Source organism: Phaethon aethereus, assembly GCF_964289735.1.
Source record: "Phaethon aethereus genome assembly, chromosome: 20".
Classification (NCBI taxonomy): Eukaryota; Metazoa; Chordata; class Aves; order Phaethontiformes; family Phaethontidae; genus Phaethon; species Phaethon aethereus.
In genome coordinates this window covers 10,821,564-10,840,099 of record NC_138596.1, presented here as the reverse complement: position 1 = coordinate 10,840,099, position 18,536 = coordinate 10,821,564, and the positions used below count along the sequence as shown (strand labels likewise).

The window sequence follows — 18,536 nt, the reverse complement described above, 5'->3', positions numbered from 1 at the left end:
CTGCAGCGGTGGGGGGTCACAAAGCGCAGGGGCGTGCAGAGCGTCCCGCGGAGGTGGCTTAGCGCAAGGTATTCGCTAGCAAGAGAACTGGGTCTGCTGAGGACAGTGGCGGCAGCCACACTCCTGGGGCACTCGAGCTTTCCACAGAGCTGGTACCAGCCTCTCCTGGAGGGCAGGCGTGGAGGGTGCCCAGGAAATCCCATCTTCTGTCCTGCTCCTGCTTGGCATGGGGGGCAGGCCCCGGCGTCTCCCTGCAAGAAGACCCGGACATTCAGTGCCAGGCCGGGAGCTCGGCTCAGCCGGCACCTGGGCAGGGACGGTCTCTACCTGGGCAGGCTGTCCTGGTGTTAGAGCTCGGCAGATGATCCCCCACCCCGAGGGCTGCCATTTTCCGCAGCATCTGGTACATGGAACGCCACGTACGGGCACTTCTTCACATTGAGGCACACGAGTTTCTTGAGCGATGCTGTCTTAACTATCTCAAAGCCAGTTGCTCCGCCGAATGTACTGGGCTTCCAGTACTCTGGGGAGCAGATGGGGTTTCCCAGAAGCCCCTTCAGGGAAAACGGAGCTCCAATCTCCACCATGCTTTCTCCAAAAATACCATTGGGTTGGGGTTTCTCAAGCAGCAAGCCCAGATAAAACTCCAGAGCATCGATGTCTCCATACAGCTCTTCCAGCTCTGCTGCCTTCTCCTCCTCTCCTGCATCAAGTGAACATCAGGGTGCTTTAGCAAGGGAATCGCCCCCCGGCAAGGACTGCCCTTGCTGTGGGTAATGGGAACGTGGCAGCTCCCGCGACCCAGGCATCATCACTGCCCTCTTCCAGCCTCGCAGGAGGAAGGATCCCCTGCAACCAAGTCACCAGCCCCGCGCGAGGGACACGAGCGGGCGAGGCTTGGATGGGCAGGAGTGGCTGCTCTGCCAGGCAAGCCCCGCGGCGGGAGCGCAGCTCGCGGTCTCGCAGCCGGCTGCGGGCACAGAAGCGAAGCCCCGAGCGCTCCTGCGGCAGCACCGCAGCCCTACCTGTTAGCTCCCGAAAGGACTCGTAGGGCTTCATCCCAAACCGCTTCCGATACTCGTTGAACGGCTGTAGCCTCAGCTGCCGGGATTCCTTGATGACCCCAACGGCCACTTCCAAGACGTTGGCGTTGATGGTTTGTCCCCCGCCGATCTGGAGGGCGAGAGCACGAGGAGGAGCACGCGTGAGGCACGAGGCGGCACCGGCATCCGCGCCAGGGAGCTGCAGCGCAGCCCCACCACCCCGCGCTAAAGCGTCCACGTCCTGGCCGTGGTGTTGTGGGGACCAGCGCGTCATCGCGGCAGCGAGAAGAGGGGGAATCGCTGGCCACTGCCAAAAAAAAGCTGTAGAGCAGCTTGGGTTAGAGCCGGTCCTGTTCCCAGCGCGGGTCAGGGAACGGTGCAGGAGAAGCCCCGGACGGATGGTGACCCACCGGTCTGGGAGGAGGGGAGAGATTACGGGGGAGAACCTGAACACCCGAAGAGCAGCAAGTCTGTGCCTCAGCCGCGTCGCTTCGCACATGAAAAGAGTCAGAAATGTAGATGTAATCGCTTGGAAGAAAACATCCATGTGATGGCAGCAAAGAACAGTGCCAGACAAGCTGCTCCGGTGCCCAGGCTGGGCCAGGGGCTCCCAGCTCCCCACAGGCTCCGGGCGTCACCGCCATGTTTACTACAGAGTCCCAAGAACAAGCAAACGGCTCTGCCAAGGCGCAGCGCATCCCTCCCGGCGTTCCACAGCCCCGGCGCTGGCAGCGAGAGAGCGCGGGACCTTACCCTTCCTGCAATCTGCTTGGAAAAGGACTCCACCAGCGCCTCCACGCCGTAGTCCATGAGCATGGAGGTGTTGTAGAGGAACTGCCCGTAGCTGTACTCTTCCCCCTGGATGACGAAGGAGTCGGGCATCAGCCCGTGCCAGTGATAGAGCTGGTTGAACTCCACCGCGATGCGATTCCGGTACTGGAACTGCGTCCCAAAGAGCAGCTCAGGGTCGAACTTGAGGCTGAGGAAGTACCCGCTGAGGTGCTGGACGTAGTCTTCAATGATGATCTTGATGGTCTCCCCTGGGCAAGGGGCGAGAGAAGCGGCCATCAGCTGGCAGCAGCAGGAGCTCCTGGCTCTGCACCCGGGCGATGTTACCCACGAGCTACGGCAGCGTGTCCCAGCATCCATCCACCACCCGGGACCTTTCTGACTACGGGCTTGTTGAGTTGGTTGGGAATTTTTTAGGGAATGATTTTGTTCCACCAGCAAAGGTCAGCCTGCCAAAACTGAAACGGTTCCCGAGGAAGCTGACCTCGATACGCTTCTTGGAGGTAATGTGGTGACATGGCTTTTTTTCTGGATTTTTGAGATTATAGTAAATTTCTAATGAACGTTAAGATTAAATAATTCAAAATTATGACAAAATTATTCAAAATTAATTTTTTTGATGGACCAGAGCCAATTTTTTCTATATGGACCAAAGCACACAATCCCCAGAAGGCTGCCAGAGAAAATCCCCCAGCCTCTAAAGTCATCCTGGCCACCACCCTTAACAGAGACCCCAAGTCCTTGGGGCTTGCCCAGGGAGGCGGGACATGGGGCTCCACGGTGCCCGTGCCCTGCGGCGCTGCCGGTCCTCACCGATGAGGATGAGACGAGCCGTCTGGAAGAGCTGCTCGTCGCTCCAGGTGGGATGCTCCCGTTTCAGTATGTCGCAGACGCGGTTGTGCTCACGCAGCCAGAGCGTGGCATACATGCAGAGCCCCGGCAGCAGCCCAAACACCTCCTGCCCCATCGCCAGCTGCTTCTCCTTGGGGATGGCAGATGGGTAGACCATGTGAACTGGAGCATCAGTGACTGTGGGGGGGTACACCTCGCCGTCCACCACCTTGGGGAGACAAGAGCGGGATCAGACCCAGAGCTCTTCCCTCTGGCCAGCAGCTGCTGAGGGGGGGCCTGGGGCACCAGGGATGGGGTTTCCTGACACTCCTGGAGCTGCCAGAGGGATGCTGGGCTTCCAGCAACCCTGGACCACAGGACTGAGAGATGTTTCGGTCGTGCTGGGTGGTACCTGGAATTTCAGCTTCCCGTCTCTGAAGAGTCGCAGCTGGTGCTGCCGCTGCAGGTTGTCCCCGTACAAGTGCCCGAGATCCACCTGCCGAGAGAGCGCAGTGTCAGGGCTGCTCCGAAAGGCCGTGCTTGCCCCGGTCCCCCTCCTCGCTCCCTGCGTGCCCCCGTGCCCCTCTCACCCCGTGCCCCAGCGCCTTGGTGAAGCCACGTCCCATCTTCCCGGACGTCTTGAAGAACTGGTGGGTGAAATGCTGGGCGAAGAAGGCAAACATCAGGTTGGTGCCTTGGGGATCGGCTTGAAACTTCTGCCGCAGCAGGAACCTCTCCGCCAGGAGCTGGGGGTCAGGGAGCTGCTGCTTCCCTGCGAAGGATGGAGGCTGAGAGCAGGTGCCCGGTGCCGACCCGGCCGGGTACCGGTGCTGGCCACGGGGCTGCCGGCGAGCGCTGCTGCGTCTTGCTGAAGCCCCAGGCACTGACTTGTCTGCACAGACACCCACACCCCTCTTATGCGGGTTGCGACGTGCCCAAACAGCTCAACCTGGGTTGTCCCAGCAGCATTTCGGATGCCGTCAAGCTCCTTCTGCCCACGGGCCCAATTTGGGCAGGAGAGCGGGACCGCACAGCGCTGCCGGCGGTGCCGTGCCGGTGTGTCCACAGCAGCGAAAGCTCGGCCATGAGCAGGTGGGAAACACCAATACGGCGCCGGGTACGGACCCAGGGTGCTGCGCCAGCAGCTCAGCCCCACGCCCGGCGCCGCGCGGTGCCGGTCCCCCCGGGCCAGCTGTGTACCTTTGGTCCCCATGGGTGTCGGGCAGCTGTCCGGCACGGGCGGGAGGACGCGGGTGTAATAGCTGACATTGGCGTAGGCCTCCCAGCTGATGTAGCCGTAGTCGGAGTTGAAGGTGGGGGGGCTGGGGATGAGATTGGCGCGAACTGAAAGGAGAGAGGGGGGTCACCGCTGTGGGGCCCGGGGCATGGGGCAGCACCCCACGGGCTCTGCCCTCGGCCCCCGCCCACCCGCTCAGCGCTGCCAGACGCCCTCCCCTGCGCCCTGAGAACCAGAAAGGTACAGGCAGCAGAGGCATGTGGGCGTCCCGGGCTTCGCTCCGAGCCTTTTAAAGTCTGCAATTCCCCGCAGAAGAGGCGGGCTCGTACTAATGCGCTAAGTGGATTCTTGGATGATGAATGAGACGACAACCACATAGAAATGGTAAAACCAACAGACAGTGCCTTGTGAACATGTCGCTGCAGCTCCAAGGGCTGGAACCTAAATATTTATGCAAAGTGATGAATGTGGGGACACGAGGAACAAGGGCCAGCCCCGTATTCCCACAGACTGCTTTCCGTGCAGCTGCTTAAGAGCCCGTTGGCCAGGGGAGCGCAGCGTGCCGAGAACCGCTCGCGTTTCCCAGCTGGCTGGCAGCCCAGCGCGCAGCCGGGGACGCACGGGCAGCCCAGCCTGCCGGCCCCTGCGCCCCGCTGCCGCCTGGCCGGGCAGCCTCCCCCTGGGAAGGGCGACGGGGTGACGGGATGACAACCTCCCCGGGTCTCCCGGGGAGGTGACTCAAGCCTGGTGCCCGCGGTGCCTGCGGGAGCTGCTCAGCGTCGCTGCAGCCGTGCCACTCCCACCCACACCTCTGCTGATGCCCAGGGGGTCCCCGAGTCCTGCTGCTCCCCGAGATCCGCTCCAACCCCTCACCTGTGAGCACGAGCCTCATGAGCGTGTCCCGGATGAAGGTGCTGTTGATAATGTCCCAAAACCACCTGAAGTGGGTCAGGACGAAGTGGTAGAAGGCAGGACTGGGCTTCACCAGGTCACGGAGGCGTGTCCAGAACTCGGCTGGGGGAGACAGAGCAGGCAAACCACTCGCCCCGCTAACGAAGCCCGCTAACGAAGCCCGCTAACGGCCCCGGCCCACCCGCGCTGTCGCTGCTGGCGAGATCGCGTGCTGCAGGCGCAGCGTGCCGCCCCAGGACCCGCGGGTGCCACAGGTCCTCCAGGCGAGAGGGACTTACGGGAGGTGCAGTTGGCCCCGAAGTATCCCGTCCGCGTGCAGTCGCACTCGTATCCTCCCAGGCCGACCCTCACGCACACCCCTTGGTGCTGGCAGGGGTAATAGCAACAGGGATTCACTGCGGGGAGAGAGACGTCACCGACCATCCACAGCGTCACCGCGGCCGGTCGCTCACCGCTTCTCGTGGGGTGAGGCTGCCCCAGACACAGCCGAGCTGGGTCCAGCTGAGGAGGATGCACCCTGGGGGGGGTCCCCCAGAGATGGGGTGCTTTGAAGCCAGCTTCCTCCGTGAGCCCAGCTCCCAAGTCTGGGGTCAACGACGTGCTGCAGGGACGCAGCAGAAAGGCGCTACAGGAGCCGAGCGCTGCCCTGGCCGCTGCAGCATCAGGCCCGCGGTAGGTGCTACTGCTCAGCTTTTCTTTTGCCTCCCTGGTGAGGTATTCTGGACAGGAGCATCGCTTCGCCACCGTCCCTCCTTCCTTGTGGAAGTTAGCCTTGCCTGAAACACCCAGGGTTGCCAAAGGAACCGTCTGCACCCTGTGGCCACGCATGCGCGGGTGCTGCAAGCCCCAGCTCAGGCTGTTGCTCCCGGGGCCGTGCCCTGCCTGGTGCCCCATGCCACCGTGGGGCCATGTCACGGTGGTCTCCTGCACGGCCAGGGCGGTAGCCCCATGCACAGGGGGCTGCCGTGCCCCCAGAGCCCCGGCGTGGGATAAAACGGTACCAACCCAGCACCGGTGTTAACGACGACGGCAATTGTCAGGGCTGGAGTTTGCTTTGGCAAGCGGCTCCTCCACCCCTCACCGCCCCGCGAGGATGAAAAGGGCCGACGACTGGGCTCGCTCCCCCGGCTCCCGCCCGGCCCCTTCCTCTGCCGCCTTCGCACCCCCGGCCTGCAGGCGCGAGATAAGGGCCCCTTCCGTGGGACCGAGGGATACGGGAGCAGCACCGCAGCCGGGCTGGGGCGGTCCCCGTGGACCAGGGATGGAGCCTTTGTGCCAGGAGAATAAAAGCACCGAGAGACAAGGCCTCCTGGAGCACACCTGGCTGAGGGTTTCGGTGCGCATCAGCAGGACGGCGGTCACCAGCCCCGCCAAGGATGCACAGCGCCAGGTGACCGCGGTGCCACTGACATACAGCGCTCAGCTCTGGCGCCAGCGGCTGCGGGACAGGGATGGGCAGCGTGCCCGGAGCAGCGGAAGGGACTGAGAGCCGTCCCCGGTGTGCCCAGTGTCACAGCTCATGAAGGAAGACATCCAGGGTCCATCAGCCACTCCGCGTGGTCCATGAGCTCGCCAGGCCCCCTCCAGACCTGGTTCAAATTCTGCTGGAATTCCAACGCTGGGGCGGAGGGATGAACACAGAATAGAAACCACATTTTTTCCATAGGAAATTGCAGCTAAAAATTAACACCTTTGAAAAATAATGCTAATTTTGCAAAGTCACTCAGTCCCCCAGCCAGCCACCCGCTCAGGGCAGGGCAGGGGCTGCCCGGGAGCCCAGGGCTCGGCTGGCAGCTCTGCTCTGGCTGTGCCCGACCCCGTGACCCCAAAACCCTCACGTCACGGGGGCTGGCTTGCAAAGACGCATTCAGCTCCCAGCCCTTCTGTCAGACTCCCTTTCATCTCAGATCTTTTCATGTATTCAGACGGGAGGCAGCAGGCAGGTTCTTATTTTCCTCAGACAAGTTAAGGTCAGACCACCCATTCGTTTTTTTGCAAGACGGGAGCTTTCGCAAAGGGGGCCACGTCGCAGCGCAGCCGCAGCATCCTCCGGGCTATTCCTGCGTTAGCAGCTCTGCGCTCGGCTCTGCTGCAGACTTTGCAAGCCCCTAAAAGAGCAGCCCTGTGCCGTGCCTGGTGCGACCCAGAGGATGCTCCGCGCCACGGGCTCTGGCCTGGCAGGTCGCGTCCTGCCCCATCTCTCCAGCTGAGGTGGGGAGTCATCAGGAGAAGTTCATGCGAGCGGGGCCACTTTGCCGGGGCTCTCCCCGGCGTGGGGCTCAATGGCATGTCGTGGCTGAGCACTCCTCCGAGGCGGGTTTGGCAGCGTGCCGGGCTTGGCCGAGCTGCCTCCTCCCGCGGTTCACAGTGGTGTCAGCGCCGCAGGGTCCCGGAGGTGGAGTGGGAGCAGCATGTTCCAGCCAAAAGGGTGGGAGGGGGACGGAGCACGTCCTGGCCCGTGACAGCAACCCCCTTGCATCCTTTCGGAGACCTCCTCCTGCAGAGGCTCCGTGCCTCTCCCCACCCCGGCCAGGAATCCTGCGCCGGCCCTGCTGGGATGGCTCCAGGTGTGGGGAAAGCTGCTGCCAGCCTCCACGCTGGAGCACGGCCCCCTCCATGACGGCGGAGCTGGTGAACACACTCCATCACCGCTGAAAAATGCCAGATTTCGGGGACAACATCCGCTCTGCAAACAGCAGCCAAAGCAACCTGGGGTGAATCACAGCCGGGCTGGAGCCAAGCTTGCTCGATGGGACATGGCTTTGTGGCCACAGGCTTTGAAGACGACAAAAGGCCCGCACACTTGTTTTTCTGATTCAGGGAGGTTTCCTCAGGCCCATAAGCTGTTCACAGCACACGGAGTGCAGCCAGATTGTCATCTGCAACCACTTCTGGTGGCACCCTGAGCAAGAGCGGCGTGCCAGGGCCACAGCTGCACGCCATATGGGGCTCAGCGACCCTCCTTCCTGCACCTGAGCCGGGCTGCGGGCGGGCGGCCAGGCTGGCTGGAGGCGGCGATGCAGCGCTGGGGCTCAGGCTCCCCTGGGCAGTCTGGGTTGAAGCTCCGTGAGCCCCGCTGCGGAGGGGCTGTGCTGGGAGGAGGAATCAGAAGCGGCTCTGCCAGAGGTCCCTGCCTGCCCTCGCTCAGCACAGACTGTGCCCGACCTGCCCCGCGGCTGGCACTCGGGCAGACGGTGATGTTCGGGTGCTGCCGCACCTCCTGTTTGCCAGTGGGTGAAACAGTGTGAGCTGTGGAATGGCTGTGGAGAGGACAGTCAGGTTTATTTTGCAAGAATACTTGTACAAAACTACACCCCTGAAGCCAAGCCAGCAGCCAAGGGCAATATCTGCAGGGGAAAACAGAGAAACACCATGGGACCGCTTGGCTCCGCTCACAGCCAGAGGAAAAGTCTACAGAGAGCAAACATCGTGGCTCAGAGCCAAGGTGCAGCCAGCAAGGAGCGAAGTAGAAGTGCTCTAAGCAGCAAACACCAAGTGAGCAGGAGATCCCAGCCTCAGCCCAACATCCTGTTATTTGGTCTCCGAGAGCAGATCTGAGGGCAAGATTAGGGCTGTGGTCCTCTCGGTGCAGCACTGGGGAGCAGCAGGAGTCCGGCTGCTCTGCTGACAGCACCTCGGGGCACAGCACAGTTCCCCTAATTCCTCAGATATCTCCCTCCCTAATTAAAGGCTTGGAAGAGAGCCATTCTTTCATGTATATCCCAGGTATCTTTTTTTTTTTTCCCCCACATTGTGAAATTTGCTTTGATCGTGGCGTGCAGCAGCCAGCTCCAGGGGTTGGTCATGGCTGTGCCATCCCAGCGCGTGTCTGTCCCAGCTGCTTTGGGCATGTGTGTCCCCAGGCCCTGTCCTGTGTCCCAGCAGGACACACAGATGCTGCTCCCAGCTGTCCTCAACCTTCAGGAGAAGCTTCTCAGGGAGACGAGACCCAAGCCGGGAGATGGCCGAGCTGGAGGAGGGACCACGCAAAGGTGCCTCCCAAGCACCCACTGTCCAGCCCAGCGGGTGACAGCCAGGTCCATCCCATAGGTTCCCTCCTTTCATGCAGATGTGCCCAACGGGCCCCGCAGCAGGGTGCCAGCCGCTGCCCCAGCACCAGCGCTCCTCCTCCAGCGCTTGCTCCTGCTGCGCCTGCTCTGACCCTCCAGCCTGAGGCCGATCAGCCCAAGGGGCTGCAGGGTGGCTTGGTCATGCTGGGGGCACCCAGCCCCACCGTTCCCGGCAGCTGGACCTGCCACCTCCTTCCGGGTCGCACCCCGACTTCCGGAGTCCCCCGCAGAGCAGGCACGGCCGCCTTCTGCATGGCCACAGCCGTGGGGCCTCAGAGCAACCCCAGGTCATGTTCCCATTTCGGACACGTACGCTGCCAAAACAGGGAAGTCCCCACCTTGGGGTCATTGCTTTTGCACAGGACCAGCCACTCCAGGACAGAGAAGTCCCCCCTCTCCCGGCAGGATGGCTGCAGGGAGGGGGCACGGGCGGTGGGAAGGGCAACATGCCCCGCTCCGGCACCCGGTTCTGCCTGCTCAGCCAAAACTTGCGCCGTTGGGGTCGCTTCTCCCACGGTCCTGCTTCCCCTGCATTGGGGGGTGCCTCCGCCCCACGTTGCCTGCTCAGCCCCACGTGCTCAGCCTGTGCACATTTTGGGGGCTCTGGGGTTTGGGCACGTCGCTTCCCACAGTGGCAAGTAAACTCAGGCTGGCTGCTGGAGACAAGGTCACCATCAGCACCGTTTGCATTGCAGATGGCCGGAGCCTCGCCAAGGGATGCAGCCCGCGTGCTGAGAATGTTACTTTAGTGAGGAACCGTAAAAACTGAAAAGTGCCACCAGGTTAATGCTGGAATGGCATTTTTCTGCAGGAAAATTTACATGGAAGAGGGACTGGAGTCAATGCCCCACATGAAGGACCTGGAGGAAACTGCACTGTAGGGGCTGGAGCTGACGGGATTTGAGCCGCGGTTTTATTTCGCAATGTGCTCCATGGAGGCCTGCCATAAGCAGCATCACTCCCCGACATCCCCAGGTGCACGGACAGCCCGAGCCCACCACGGCTGTGCCAGCGTGCGGTAAGCTGCTGCAGCATGTGGGCACAGGAACAAAATGATGGCGCAGGCCACCGGAGCCATCCCTGCTGCTCCCAGCCCTCCATCTTCACCTCCAAACTGCAGTTTCACCCGATACGTATTTGGGGAGAGCGGGGAAAGGCGTTGGCCATTGGCATTCATGGATATCGCTCCCTTTTTTTTCAAGGGGCACCATCCCAGCTAGGAGGCTGCAGGGAGCAGCTGGGCTGCTGCCCCTCAGCCCGGTGGCAGGGCCACCCCAGGGCGGCTGTGGTCCCATCCTGCCCCAGGGGCTCGCGGGACGGCAGTGGGCTTGGCGGGAGCCCAACGCTGTCGTGCGGCTGCACTCAAGCCAGCGACAGCTCCTCCAGTCCCTGCGTGTGGTCCCTGCGCGGCCGCAGCGGGAGGGAGAGGGGAAGTTTGTTTTTCATGGGCAATTTTGCTCTCCGGTCAGGCATGACAGGCTAAAAACCTGCAGGTCCGGGTGCTGCGGGGACCCTGCCCCAGGCGGTGTCCTCGGGGCTCCCTGCCTGCCCTGCCCTCTGCTCCGGGGCTTCTGCGTGCCGGCAGCGGCGGGCGAGGACCGGCCGGGGGCGATGGATGCGATCCCGCCCCGGGGAGCCAGCGGGCCGCGGGCCCGTCCCGCAGCGCCGGGCAGGGGCTTGGGGCAAACGCCCCGACCTCTCCCGCCGACCGCCCCGCGTCCCTTGAGCCTCTGGGGGTCCGGGATCCCCGGTACTGGACCCTCCTCCGAGACCAGGTGCCCCTGCATCCCCCGGTACCGGAGCCCCCGGTACCGGAGCCCCCGGTGTCGGGTCGGCCCTCGCTCCCGGCCCGCCCCCCCCCGCCCCGTGTCGGATACCCCCTCGCTCTCGGCCCCCCCTCGGTGTCGGATACCCCCGGTGCAGGATGTTGCCGCTCCCCCCGGTACCGGATCCCCCGGAGCCGGGTCCCCACTCGCTCCCCTGGGCCCCTCTGTGCCAGATTCCCCCAGTGCCGGATGTCGCGGCGCCCGCCGGGACCGGGTCCCCTGGGTCTCCCTCCCCTCCCTCCCGGTACCGGCCCCCGCCCCGCGTACCGGAGTGGTGGGTCGCGGCGCTCCCGGCGGCGCAGAGCAGCACGGCGTGGGCGAGGAGCAACCTCAGACCGGCTCGGCGGAGCCCCCGGCACCCACCGCCCATGGCGAGAGGCAGCTCCGCCGCGTCCCGCCGCTCCGGACCCGGCCCCGCCGCCCCCGTCTCCCCGCCTACCCTCCGCCCCCGACGGGACGGGCTGGGCTCCACAGCGCGGCCCGCCGTGGGGGCTGCCCCGGCCCGCCCAGCGCTTCCCGTGGTGCCCGTGGCCGCCCCTGGGTGCCCGGCCGTGCCCTGAGCCCCGTGTGCCCCAGGAGCCCCCTGCCCATCCGCAGGTCCCCGCCATGTCCCCCCAGTCCCTCCCAGTCCCCAAGTATCTCCATACCCATCTTCTAGTCCCCACATCCCCCTGCATGCCCACGCCCTGGTCCCCAGGTTCCCCAGGACCCACCTGCCCATCCCCTGACCCACAAGCCCCCTGCCTGAGTCCTCATGCCCGGGACACCCTGTTACAGCTCGGCCAGCAGCACCATCGCCACAGCGTGGCCCCGGGCCTGGCTCAGCTCCCTCTGACCCACCCTGTCCCGGCAGCGCTGCCCAGCTGGCGCCAGGAGCCGGGCTGCCCACAGCTGCCAACAGCCAGAAAAGCAGAGTTTATCGGTGGAGCCATCGCTGGGTGTTTCCTGCTTGGACGCTTTGCCCCCCAGCGCCAGCCTGCTGACAGCGGGGACAGGATCAGGCCAGCCCAGCCCAGGCAGGCACCAGCCACCCCACAAGGGAGTGTGTTGGGTTGGGAGAGGTTCTGCATGTGGCTCGGTGGGCGAGAGCACGCTGGGCTGCAGAGCTTGCTGGGCCACAGAGCTTGCTGGGCCAGCCTCAAGGGATGTCCCCGAGCCTGGTGGCACCCAGAGCCCAGGGGCTGTGGCTGCTCGCCCTCTCCCGTGCTGCTCTGCTGCAGCAGCGGAGACCCCAGCACAGGCCTGCGTGTGTTTCAAGATTATCTCGGGTTTTGCTGTCACCTCCTTGCAGAGCAGCAGGAAGCCCCGGCATGGCTGCGGGTGTGCGGTTCCTGCGCGGTTCCTGTGCTTGGCGTAGAAAAGGGCTGTGCAGTGGGGACGGGGATGGAGCAGGCCTGTGGGAGCGGGGCTCACGCTGCAGGGCTTTGCTGGGTTTCAGCAGGGAGGGAGCATCCCCACCGGGCGAGAGGCCTTTGCAGGTGTCCAAAAATGAACAAGGGCCTCAGATCCAGCTTCAGTGGGCAAATACATTAGCCATGACACAAACATGAGCTCAGTGGGCTCTTGATGTGCTCCAGTAGGGCGGGGACCCCAGCGGCCTCCTGATGATGAATACGCCCTGGAAATGAGGGGCAGGTTTTGCTGTACGCGTGCAGTCCGTGCGGTCAGCGTGTGCCAGGGCTGCTCCTGCCTGCTGCGAGCCTGCCTGCGGGCAGCGCCGTCCCGCTGGGCCCTGCGCGCCCAGCCGCTCCTCCTGTCCGCTCGCCTCCGAGACGAAGAGCAGCCGAGCTGTGTGGATGGGCACTAAATACAAAGCCATGGCAGGTTGGCGGTTCAGCACAGAGGGGTGGATTTTGGCAGGACGTTGGGATGGTTTCAGCAGAAGCATGGCGGGGAATGGTGTCAAACACGCTGCCCCGTCCCCCATATCCCGTGCCTGTGCGCTGCAGGGCTGCAGGAATGGGGCAGTGCCGCAGGAATGGGGCAGTGCCGTGTCCCCCACCTGCTGCTGTCACCGGCCCCATGGTGTCACAGCCCCACAGACAGCGGAACAGTTTACCCTGTGAGTGGGTGTTTTTCCCCTCCATCCCTGCAGGCAGCACAGCCAGCCCCAGCTCTGGCCTTTCCCCTCCCTCCCTGCACCCAATGCCCGGTGCTGTTGGCCTTAGCATTGGGACCTGGCAGAGCCTGACCCTCCTGCATCCCCCCGGGCCAGCCTGGCAGGCCTGGGGGATGTCCCAGCTCTGGGACCTCTCCTGCGCTCACTGCTGCGCTCTTTTCCCTCTCATCAGGTTTTGATAATCATTTCCTTGCACAGTGTGGGAAACGGCTGCAAGAGCCCCAGGGGCGGCTGTCTCTGCCTTGGAGGGGCTGCCCCCAAGCTGCAGGGCGAGGGAGGGGGCTGCTGCTGGCAGCTGCAGGGCGGGGGGTGGCCTGGCCATCCTGCACACCCTCACCACTCCTGGCATCTCGCCCGGTACCCAGACCCCTCGCTCCAGGCGCTCAGTGCCCCACTGGGCTGCTCAGCACAAAACCATCAGCTACCGATGCCGGTGCTGCCAGCCCTGGCTGCCAACAAACCTCCCCTTCATGATGGCTGTCTGTCTGAGCGTGTCTGTCCTCATGTCCCAGGATGGGACCCAGCCCCGGGTCCCCAGGCTGGTCCCTGTCCCCGGCCAGGGCAAGGGCGGCAGTGCTGCCTGGGCGTTGGGGTGGGACTGCGGCCTTGCAGCCTCCCTCAGCGCGAGCACGAGGCCGGGGCACAGAGGACACGTCCAGGGGTTTGCCACAGCCTTGGCAGTGTGGGAACTGGATCCAGCCAGCAAACGCCCCGACATCGCTCTGCCATAGCAAGGGGAAGCTCCAGTGCCGTGCTGCCAAGCCCCCGCGTGCATGACCGCCATGGCCCTGGGGGACAGCAGGAGGGAGCCAGACGAGTAAAAAGGTTTCCTTTGGCCTGATGAATGCCCTCGGAGGGGCGAGGGAGGCTCTCGTGGGGCAGCAGCACCGGCAGCTGCTGTGTCTGCGGCGCGCGCAGGGCAGGACGAAGCGGCTGCTGGGCCGGCGCCAGCGCGGGGGAGCGCGGAGCAGAGCCTGCTGGGGGCCGGCTGCTCACGCCGCAGCAGCTGGGCCCGGCTGGAAGCACGGGCGCCGTGGGGCCCCACGCCAAGCACCACGCAGGCGATCGACGGGCCGAGGTCCAGCCGCATCTGGTGCTTCACCGGAGACTTTCCTCCTCCTCCCCGCTGCAGGGAGGGGACTCTGCCCTTGGTGGTCCTGGCGCAGGAGCTGGCAGGGCTGGGGGAGGCGAGCAGCACAAGGGGTCTCCCCTAGTGCCTTGACCCCAGATCGTGGCCTCGTGTGTGGCCCCACTGTCAGCAGTCATGGAGCCAGAGGTGGAGCGTGCGAGTTCCCCAAAGCGCACGGACAGCCTGGAGTCAGCGCTGGCAAAATAAATTCACACGAGTGGCTTTTGGGAAGAGCAAGAGGCTCCCCGGGGCCAGGTGGGCGTGGGGCTGAGGGGGGTGGCTGCTGCTCCTCCGAGAGCGGGGATGTGGCCTTGCCGCCGCTCCTGGGAGCGCTCCTCACTGAGCAGCGGCCGGAGGGCCACGGCAGCAGCATGGCCAGCCATGCTGGGGTGGTCGGGCTCTGGCGGGAGGGTTTCAGCTCTGAGCACCCAAGACCTTCTCGGAGGTGGCGGAGCAGGTCCTGATGCCTGAGGGATCTCCCCTCTCCAGGGCGGTGCGGGCGCCTCTCCGTGCCTCGTGCCATGCTCTCAGCTGGCTGCACGCTGGTTTTTGCAGCAGTGGCCGTGGCATCGGGGCTGCGACTTCGCCCCTTTTCCTCCCGCGGCTTCCCTCCTCCTTCCAGGGACACCGCCGGAGTTTTGCTTCCTTTTTCTCCCCCCTCCCCAGTGCAGGAGGCACGCAACCATGGCCCTGCTCCAGCTCCGGCTGCCTCGGTGCTGCTGGTGCCGCTCTGGTGATGTGCCGGCACCGGCGCTCGCTCTCTGCCGAGGCAGCCGGGCGGGACGGGCATGGGAACTGCCATGGTGGTCTTGCTCCAATCTAAAATAGGCCGGCGAAGGCGTTTCCGCAGGTGCGCTGCAGCCGCGCTTGCGTGCACCCCAAGCCCCTCCGGCAGAGCAGCGGCTCTGCCCACCCGGTGCAAGGCCTGAGGTGCCGGTGAGAGGCCACTGCCGTGCCGTGACCCCATCCCGGGCCCGCCACATGTGCATCCCCGGGCAGGGGCCGGCGAGGCCCCGATGCCGGCGGAGGAGCGGCGGAGCCGCGGGAGCCGGTGCTGCCGGCCACGTCCTCCCGTAGGGAGGCAGCAGAACACCGTCTATGGCAGCGCGGCGCCGGCCCGAGCACCGGGCGGCACCGGGAGGCACCGGGCGCCGCGGATCCCGCGCTGCTCTGCCTCGGGCCGCCCCGCAGCGCCTCTCCCGCCCCCCGGGACCCCCTACCCCGGGTTTGGGGTGATGCCGCGTCCCTGAGCCGCAACGCCAGGGGGGCTGGACGGCGGGACCCAAGAGCCTGTGGCGGGTCGGCACCTCACGCTCCTTCCCTCTCGTCTTGCCAGGGATGCTGGAACCGTGGGGACACCCCGTCCCGCAGCCCCACAGCCACGGGGTGGGTCGGGAGGCGACAGCTCAGGGAGCCTGCCCGCGCCCTGCGCAGGGAGCGGGGCCGTGGGGCGGCCGGGCAGGGACACCCCCGTGGCCCCCCAATCCAGTGCTCTGGGGGTGGTCGCGCCTGGGAAGAGCGTGTCCCCCTGATCCCAGGGGACCTGCGGGGGCCGTGGAGCACCCCTGGCCTGATCCGTTTCTGCACATCCCCCGAGAGGCTCCTGGCGAGGAATGTGGCTCAGTGGGTGGACCCTCGCCCATGGGTTGTAGGGGTCTGGGCAGAGAACAGGGAAGCCAAAGCCCCCCTTTTTTCTCCCAAAAGGTTAAGAGGCAACTAGTGCCAAGTCCTCTGTGGGGAAAGTCCCCGACAGCCACAGATACTTCAGTCCAGCACAACAGCGCAGCAGATGCTGGTGGCTGGAGACCCCGCACGGGGCATCAGCCTGGTGCCATCCACCCCGCGCTGGGCTCAGAGGGGCTGTGGGGGTGTGGGACCAAGCGGGGCAACAGTGGGGCAGCCTGGGGAGCGAAGCCGTCTGCAGTGGCCAAGCAGGGCTAGCGGCCCCTTCTCCAGCTCCGCCAGGCATGGCAGCAGAGGGCCCAGCGTTTCCTCCGGCATGGGGAGCTGACAGACGCTGTTTGGGGGGCTACAAATCAGAGCTGAAAAGCTGGGGCTGGACAGGCTGTCTGGGAACTCGTAACCTGAGCCCCAGGAAAGGAGGACTCAGGAAAGCGCTTTCAGCAATCATATTCATCATCTTCAGCTCAGACTCATTAGGCTCGCGGAGCCCAGCCCCGCCACCGCCAACGCCTCCCGCACGCAGATAGAGCCGCCAGCTCAGACAAATAAATGCTTCCAGCTTCCCGGTGGATGCGGCAGGTCAGGGAGCATCTGATGCCAATTACCTGCGGTGTAGTGTTCCCCGGCCGCGCTCACCAGCACCGCGCAGTGAGGCAGCTCCCGCGCGCCGGCCCTCGGGCCCGGGTCTACCCCGGCCACAGGGGTGTTCGGCTGCCTACACATCCCCTCCAATATTGGGGGGGTCCCGTGGATCACCCTCTGCTCCCTGTGCCAGGAGCCATGGAGGCCGTTGGAGGGGAGAGTTTTAGTCTCCCGTTGCAGGGGGAAGAGCAGCCCTGTGCCACCCATGTTTTGAGCTCCTCCATCCTGGGGTCAGGAATCAGCACAGGGATCACCCACCTGAGCATTTCAGGGGATGCTTGGAGGCCACCTCTCCATGTGGCTGTCCCCACCATGGCTGGCTGTGCGCAGCACTGGGCACCGGCGTGTCACTGTCAGCGTTTAACTCCCACAGGTTGTTTCCTGCCAGGCTGTCTCCATCATACAGCATGGTGCAGCAAGGACCCCTCTTCCCTGCTCCCGCGCAGGGTTAAGGGTGGAGAGCTGCCCCGGCTGGTGCAGCAGGTTTGGAGATGTCTGGGTGGGAAGAGTGTTGGGGCTGCACATCACTGTGTGACGCTGTGCAGGTGCCCTGCACCCCGCTGTGCCCACCGCGCACGGGTCCCAGCGACCCGACTGCCCGGGGACATCCCTGGGGCGGCACATCCCCATCTCAGGGTCCGAGCAGAGGGAAGCCGTGGGAGCCTCCATCAGGTTCAGGTCCAAAATTACAACAGACCATGGAAACCCGTGGACAGGGTCCAGGCACCCATCCCAAGCAGCGACGGCAGCCGGCATAGCCAAGCAGCCTTGCCAAGCACTGCGGTGAAATGGGTGCAGGCAGCTCCGCTCACCCGGCGGCTCTTCGGAGCAGCTGCACGTTTCCACTTCTGCGGGCACTGGCTGGCCTGGATGTCCTTAATTGCCCAAAGGTCATCATCCCCGAGCCCAGGGCCACGTGTCAGAGGGACCCTGGGCAGGAACCTGACACGGACGCGAGTCATTCGGGATCAACGCTGGGGGCCAGGAAATTGCAACGGACACGAACCTAAATATGCCGCGCGTCTCCCCAGGTAATCAGGGGCCGGGCCAGATTCCGGCTGACAGCTTAAATGCCTTAATTCCTTGGCCGCTGTGGCTCGAGGGGGTCCCGTGTGCCGCGGGCTTCTCCCAAGAGGTCTCTGAGCTGGAGATTTGTCTGTAATTGGAGGCATGTTGCATTCCCCTGAAAGTAGCCAGGGCCGGCTGGAGGGGGGCTGCGGGAAGGCAGCAATTTCCCTTATGGAATTATTTACCTGATTAGAGAGTTTATTTTATCAAAATTGCTTCAGAATGGGGCTGCTCAGTGTGTCCAGCGCGGGGAGCTCCCCGATGGGGCTGGCGGCCTGGAGACAGGTAATTTGTGTGGTTAATGGGACTAATCCACCAGGTAATTACACCAATAGGTTTCACGGCTGCAAAGTGCTCCATTCCCATTAATTAAAAATCCGTTAAGAAGATTAGCACGTAAAGGTATCAAAAGAAAACCAAGAGTTTCTTTCCCCACTGGCCCCCAAAGGCGAGTGTGGGAGTGCTGGATTGCTCGCATTAGCACAAAAATTATTCTTTTAAAGGTGAGGGCTTCTCATCCAAAGTAACTGCTGACAGTTTTCCCCGACTTCCCTGCCAAGAGGTCCTTTATGTTTAATTATAGTTTGTTTAAATTAGCCCTGATTGTTTGTGTGGAGTGTTAGCTTAAATATATTTTGAACATGAGGTTTCCCTGCGACTTGCCGGTGCGGCGCAAGGAGGGCAGCCTCCGGCCGAGCCCCACGCCCCGGCAGGTGCCCCCGCCACGGGACTGATGCTCAGGGCTGCCCGGGAGGAGACGGGGATCCTGGGGGGACTGGACTTCGCACCCCCTGGTTGAGCCGGTCACAACAGAGCGGGAGCTGGGGATGGCGGTACCAGCTGTCGGCAGGGGCTCAGCCACCAAACCCAGCTCCGCAGCAGGCGCTGGGCTGCGGCAGGCACCTCCCCGGCACGGCGGCGGCAGTGGTCTGCCCGCACCCCACCAGCAGCTTCTGTGCTGGCAGGAGCCCCGTGCCGTCACCACCCGCACCCCACGGGCACTCCGCTCCCGTCCCCACGCTGCCGCCGCCGGCCGGCCCGGCACTGCCCAGCCTCGCGCCCGGCCGCCGGTGCCGCTCCTGGCCTTTGTCCACAGCCAGACACTGAGCAAAACAAAAGCAAATTCCCCGGCAGCTGAAGGTGCCATTTTCACGGCTCGGCTGAACAAGGAAGTATTTTTTGATCTC

At 64.3% G+C, this 18,536-nt stretch overlaps 1 protein-coding gene across 1 annotated transcript; it reads right to left on the bottom strand.

The window, feature by feature from the left end:
- Positions 1-347: 347 nt before the first annotated feature.
- Positions 348-11,078, bottom strand: PTGS1 (prostaglandin-endoperoxide synthase 1; the record flags this gene model as incomplete). Its single annotated transcript, XM_082008934.1, has 10 exons — positions 348-703; positions 1,026-1,173; positions 1,797-2,083; positions 2,646-2,892; positions 3,076-3,159; positions 3,254-3,435; positions 3,864-4,007; positions 4,774-4,914; positions 5,091-5,207; positions 10,976-11,078. 10 exons carry the CDS (start codon positions 11,076-11,078, stop codon positions 348-350), a joined length of 1,809 nt encoding a protein of 602 aa, XP_081865060.1.
- Positions 11,079-18,536: the final 7,458 nt, after the last annotated feature.